This window comes from Eleginops maclovinus, chromosome 10, assembly GCF_036324505.1.
Source record: "Eleginops maclovinus isolate JMC-PN-2008 ecotype Puerto Natales chromosome 10, JC_Emac_rtc_rv5, whole genome shotgun sequence".
In the NCBI taxonomy this organism is placed as follows: domain Eukaryota; kingdom Metazoa; phylum Chordata; class Actinopteri; order Perciformes; family Eleginopidae; genus Eleginops; species Eleginops maclovinus.
In genome coordinates this window covers 5109991-5116603 of record NC_086358.1, presented here as the reverse complement: position 1 = coordinate 5116603, position 6613 = coordinate 5109991, and the positions used below count along the sequence as shown (strand labels likewise).

The 6613-nt window shown below is 39.1% G+C and overlaps 1 protein-coding gene across 2 annotated transcripts; it reads right to left on the bottom strand.

The window, feature by feature from the left end:
* Nucleotides 1-2008: 2008 nt before the first annotated feature.
* Nucleotides 2009-6088, bottom strand: dlx4b (distal-less homeobox 4b). Of its 2 annotated transcripts, none has more exons than XM_063892599.1 (3): nucleotides 5486-6088; nucleotides 4551-4744; nucleotides 2009-2558 (listed from the first exon to the last, which is right to left on the bottom strand). In XM_063892599.1, exons 1-3 carry the CDS (start codon nucleotides 5808-5810, stop codon nucleotides 2298-2300), a joined length of 780 nt encoding a protein of 259 aa, XP_063748669.1. In that variant the 5' UTR covers nucleotides 5811-6088; the 3' UTR covers nucleotides 2009-2297. The 2 variants fall into 2 exon arrangements, with proteins under 2 accessions (XP_063748669.1, XP_063748668.1); XM_063892598.1 differs by having other exon boundaries at nucleotides 4551-4747; nucleotides 5486-6086.
* Nucleotides 6089-6613: the final 525 nt, after the last annotated feature.

The window sequence follows — 6613 nt, the reverse complement described above, 5'->3', positions numbered from 1 at the left end:
TGTATGTGTATATAAAGAAGGAGATGTTAATGTAACACAATGCTTGTCGTTATGTGAGAAAACCAGCTCGGAGGAGTGAAAACACACGGCTCTGATATGGCTTTTGTTCTTCAGAGAAACACACAGATGGTGTTGGAGCTCCTGAACAAGGCTGCATCTCTCTGACTAAGGTAAGGCAGAACTGTGTGTGTGTGTGTGTGTGATGCTGTGTGACACATGGGGGTCAAAGCAGATTGCATGTAGTTAGACTTGGGTATGGCATGTTCATTTTGAATGTGAGAATCCAGTGGCTACGTTTTTATCTTAATCAGAACACAATTCCCTGTCTATTTGACTGTCCCTCCTACAAGGATATAAATCCAGCACTTTTTCAGTAAAATGACCTCAATTTATGTGGATTTGTTTTGGCTGGATAGCTACGAAAAAGTTGACTTCAGTAAGTTATCCTTTTTGCAGGTTTTATCTTCAGAGGTTGGGAGAGAAGGCAAACTAGGTTATTTAATACCCTGTGATAAAAAATAAAATAAAAAACCCGGTGTGATTCGGTAATTAAATTACAGGTTTGACCACTGAAAACTGTTTTTCTATGTCTTGTTATCCCGCAAAGGCTGGGTACAAGACACAGAAATAGACATAATTGATTGAAGTTCAAAGTTAAAGTTTGATTATTTTATTTCCATTAAGTTAAAACTGTTTAAGCGTGAGGAGTGAATCACACTCATAGGTTGGATTTCCTCTTAAAATGACATCACACATGTAGAGCTTTACCTGTCATAAAAGTAAACTGTATTTTAATAGATTCTCAGTATTTTAGGTGATTTAATGAGAACATGTCTCCCTAAAAACAGCATGTATGATTGGTTAGTTGTTTTTTTTAATCCCTGTGAGGGTGACATCAGACAGATTGTACCTAATGTCTGCCAGACAGCTAACAGAGCAGAGTGATGAATGAGAAAGACAAAAAGAAGTCACTGGTTGTTTCTTTATCCACTATCCAGCTTCATTAATCACAGCTCTACTCCTCATTCAATCAGTGGTATCAGCCGTGCTACGCGCAGTGTTAGCAGAACTATAAACAGAAAACTCTCCGTGTTTAAACAATGCAAACGCGATAATAGGCAAATCAGCGCAAACGCGGGTAAATCAGGCGCCGTTTATTGGAGGTATAGCGTTCATCATTTGTCATTTAATTATGGCAAAGGGGGATTTTCTCTTTGAGATCACTTGAAAGAAGAGTGGAGGGAAAGTTCGCTAAAATACTGGTTGCACGTATTTTCTCATCTCGCTGCATGTGGTTTTTTTTTTCGGTAAATAGGCTATACGGAAACAAATCAAACTTTAGATATAAAAAATGTTTGTTTGAGATAGAACATGTAATTTAGATATTTAAATATGTTGAAATATCAAACTGTTTTGTTGTTGCACTGACTTTAACATGTCAAAATATAGAAACCACGTGTGGTCATCTGTCCGTCCGTTATACAGCGAACCACTGTGCGTAAAGGTGGCACCCCACATCCCCTTTGGTTCACCATTTTTTCCCCCGCCAATGATAGGCTAGAAATTTCAAGTAATTAAACTAAAACTTGACCATTATGATTGACACTCGATAGGATATAAGCAAAACGTCTTGTTTTTACTTCAAAGGGAAGCATTCAGCCGGTGTTTTGACTAAACGTGACGAAATCCAAGCATTCTTAAAGTTTTCGTCCATCGCGTCAGGAGTGTTAATGGACGAAAGACAGCTGATGTCACAGCTATGAATTATAGCACGAGCCAAGCTGTGGGTGGTTTTAAAAAAACGTTGCTCATTACAGTGAGCCAGTCTCGATGCACTGTATTTATACGGGTTTAAGTCTTGTAGATAAATATTGCTATTAATCTGGATTTTTTTCCCCCACAGTTTGATTAATAAAATCACATCTACTCGTCTTTAGAAGTATTTGATACCACTTTCTTGTTTGGCCATACAGCTGAAAGCCAAAAAAGTAGAACCATGCACACAATATATTTTTTAAAGTCTTTATCCAGAGTCCCATGTTAAACTGCACACACTTAATCCACATGTTAGAGAGTTGTGCAGCAGAAGTTGCAAACCTATAAAATATATATATTTGAATCCTGGTCGAATTTTGCTGTGAATTCCCAAACGCACACGAAATACACAGAATATAAACAAGATCTATTAAAAACACACATTTAAACAAAATCCAGTTCTGATAGGCGTGGGGGGGGGGGCCTCGATATAAAACCAGGAAGTTCATTGTAAGGCCCGCGCGCCACCAAAAACAATCCAATCACATCATCTGAGGCCGGGGCATCGCGTCCTGGTGGGGGTGATGGTGGTGGTTTGGATACCAGTGACCAAAAGTGTTCATGTAGTTGTTGGGGTGCATTTGGGCCCCTTTGTTCGCCATGGAGACCTCCCAGAGCTGGGGGAGGCCAGGGGAGCAGGGGGAGATGGAGCTCGTGCTGTGGAGATGTTCCCCCTCGGATCCACTGCCATGCTTCATGATCTTTTTATACTTGGAGCGTTTATTCTGAAACCATATTTTCACCTAAAAGGAGAGAAAAATGCGCATAATCGTCACTGCGGTGAAGAATCAGAACTTTATATTATATTTATTATACCGCAAATGGCTTTACTAAGATTTTTACCACTCAATTAAACCCATTTGGGCCTTAAGTGGATATTGGGAGGGCTTATTCTGAAACCATATTTTCACCCAGAAGAGGGAAAATGTGCATAATTGTCACTGCGGTAAAACTGCTGCTAAATAACTATAGTCAATAGATATACTCTCGATTATTCACTGTTGATATGAACATCTGTTCTGTTTATTCGTTCATTTGACTCTTTATACATTTGCTTATTAAATGTATTTCTTTTTTAAATTCGCAGTGTTTGTCTATACATGCTGCTGAGGTAAATTAATTTCCCAATAAAACGACATCTTATCTTTATCTCGAGAATCAGCAGTAATGTAAAGGACAAATACCGCACATGTGTTTTTATTAGCCTATTTACCACTCAATTAAACCCTTTTGTGCCTCAAGTGAATATTGGGAACAATAAAAGCCTCATAACTCTCCTCTTCATTGTGCTGTTTTGCCGCAAATCCCAGGCCTGCTCCTGGTGCATTGTTCGCCATTCAGCGTTCATGTTTAAGTGCCATTAAAACTGAGCCCTCTTATTGTTCGCTGCTTTATGACTCCAATGGTGCACGAGCGTGACAGCAACCAGCCGAGACTAAACGGCATTGTGAAATAAAATCGTGCTGTGGTGGGTCGCTAAACATTTCTGCTGATTCCAAAATAAGATGGCTATTTTTACACGAGAACAATGGTGGGAATATTGATATAGTGCGTTAAAAGGGCCAAATAAAAACACCACATAAAGATCTGAGGGGAAAAAAGCATGTGAGATAATTATTGAGTTTGAGAGATTATGGAAAAATATGCAGGAGGCAGTTTAGATGATTGAGCTCATTCGTCGATTATGTCTTATTTTGAAAGTCTAAACAAAGCCAAAAGACATCAAAGGGACTTTTTATGTCCAAGTTTAGAATCAGAAGACAGCGAAACGTGCACCTGTCTCTATAATATGCTCATGCTCCTAAAGTTATTCCTATGATGCCTTTATTAAACATTTTCAGCATTTCCATTTCAAGAAAATGCCGAGTAACGATGCTTTTTTAAAAACAATAACAATTAAAAATAAATAAGTAAAGGTTATGAAGGAGCTGCATTAATTAAAAGGTGACAGCCCGATTTCTGCAGACCTGTAATGGCTGTCGGATTTCTCTTGTAATAATTGTGTAACTGTGGCCTTGCTTCATTCCACGAGAGCATTTCAGGACCAGGGAAATACAGCCACGAAATTAAGCACAGTAAATAAGACCTGCATTAAAGGATCGAGTTACACATCACAACAATTTGGTTTCTCATTTGATCTGCTCAAGCTCCTTGATCCTTAAATAATGCAGCAATAAGAGGTTTCCTTTCCGAGTGTTTCAACATCCACTTTCTCTCAGTCCCATTTGAGTTAAAGTTTGTTTTGAGTTAGATTAGATTAAGTCTAGATATAAAATATTGGCCATTTAGTTCTATTTAATAAGCCACGGAATAGTAAATATTGCAGGCCTGGTACACATGGCAGGATTATAGTGAGAATATTTAACAAACGTATTCATTTTTTATAATAAATATAGGCTAATATTGTTCATATCTTGGACCCCACACACTAGCTGGAACTGCAATACTTAAGGCTGGAAAACTGTACAATATATTATTTTTTTCGGCAATGTATTAATGTCATTAGCTGCTATCTCTTTTGATACGTTCACTTATTTCTGCTATTTTCCGTACCTTTAAATGTCTCCTTTTATTTGTAATTTTTAGGTGAACCTGGCTTTTGATTCATTTCGTTAGCCAACTCCTTTTGATTTTGTAATTGATCTGCATCGTCCTCTCTGCAGGAGCAATGTTAATGTACCCGTGGTGGGACGAATCTAATTTATTCAGGACACCATGGTGAGTTCAAGGCCCACCTGAGTCTGGGTGAGTCCCAGTTTGGCCGCCAGATCCGCACGCTCCGGCAGAGCCAGGTACTGGGTCTGCTGGAAGCGCTGGTGCAGAGCCTGCAGCTGCAGACTGGAGTAGATGGTCCGAGGCTTCCGGATCTTCTTCCCCTTTCCATTCAGACGGATGTCCCTGCCTTCAATCACCGTGGACTTTTCCCGCTCTGCTGAAGGGTCAGTGGAAAAGGGGAGGTTTTATTATTTCTCTTTAGGTCAAAACTGAAGTATGTAACATTTGAGTGAATAATAAGAAAGATAAAAACCTCTGGAACAATATAAGCGCTTCTTTAATTTTACACATTTATTACAAAGAGGGAATATAGTGCCTGACAGGCCCTGCGCTGAATGCTATAAACACATAATTCCGAGGCCTTTAATTCCCCCCCTCCCCCAAAAAATTACTTTGAACTAATTATCATATTAAAGCTTCACAATGCTTTAAATGTAGTTTTATTAAATCACACAGAGATGAAAGGACTGCTGTTTTCTGGAATGCTTTCGACCTTTGCGCCAACAATGAGGCCCAGGATAAATGGAGCCATAATTTAAATTACCCACCAAAAATGATGGTCAATAAAAATTAATGATAGCATGTGGAGCCATTAGATAACATGGAGAGGCAGCACCCTGAGAGGCGGTGGATTGACTGCTAGGCCTTGTTTGGACACTCAATTATGCCTGCCTTGATTTAACTTTTGATACACCGTATTAAATATGACGGGGGGGAATAACTTATTTTGATAATTACAAAAAATCCAAGTGATATTTCTGACAGGGAAAATATTAGGGGGATTTTCACCCTGTGCGTAATTGTGCTTGGTGCCTAAATCAGAGTTGAATAGACAATAATGATACAGTTTAAAACAGAACAGTTTATTTGACTTGCATTTGACTTTCCCACATACCTGTGTGCTCTAATCGGCCGTGGGCCAGGCTGCTGCTGTTGCTGTGGTTGTTGTGCTGGTAGGACATGTACGCAGACGGGGGATGAGAGTTCCCAGCGCCCGGGTAGGCGTATCCCAAAGATCGGCCATAGGACGCGCTGCCAGGAAAAGGACTTTCGTGCTGGGAATGTCCAGTAGCATGAACTCCATGAACGGGGTAAATATGAGAGAGTCCCTGGGAGTGCTGCTGGTGTGCCAGATGTCCGTGGCCAAATTCTAGGAAGGCCGATTTGGAGGGATCTGAGGCATTCAGACTGTCAGGAGGCATGAAACCCATAGACATCATTAGCTAATACGCGAGTCCATAAACCCGTCGCTCTGAAGACTCTCTCATGAGTTCTCTCGGTCAAACTCTGAACAAATACACACTTAAGTCCAACGCTTTGCTGGTGAAAACAGTTTTCCCGCTGTAATAAGTTACAGAGTGCATGTTCACAAGTGTTTTAAGAGGCAAGAATAATCGAATAAAAGCGAAAGCGATCCTTCTTTACATCATTGGAGGAGCTGACATGGTTTTCAAACACCTCCTGCCTGCGGAGCCTCAAACACTCTGCCTCGGTCTCTGATTGGTGCTCAGCAGCCGGCTGTCACTGGAGCTCCTCCATTAACCTCATTATCATGGGACCCTCCTCCTTATACATTAAGAAGATATTTGGCTATAGAAATGTTATTTGGGTTTCTGAAATGTTATCTGGGTTCCATTGTATTAAAAAAAAAAAGTCAGATTTTGTAAAGTCTGTATTTGCTTTAAAACATACCTGCTTCATAAAGATATAAAAATAAAGGCTTATTTTAATTTAATTTCTTACTTGACACGTTTTTTGTTTTTGCATTTGACAAACGGTTTGATAATTTGAGCAATGGTGTTTTATAAATATAATATGAAGGGGGATTAGAGAAGTGAAATGGCTAATATGAGCATCTACAATCTGGATAGAAATGTAACGCAGTAGCCTAATAATAATAATAATAATAATAATAATAATAATAACAACAATAATAATAACAATAATAATAATAACAACAACAACAACAACAACAACAACAACAATAATACTAATAATAATAATAACTGGTGTTAATAACTAT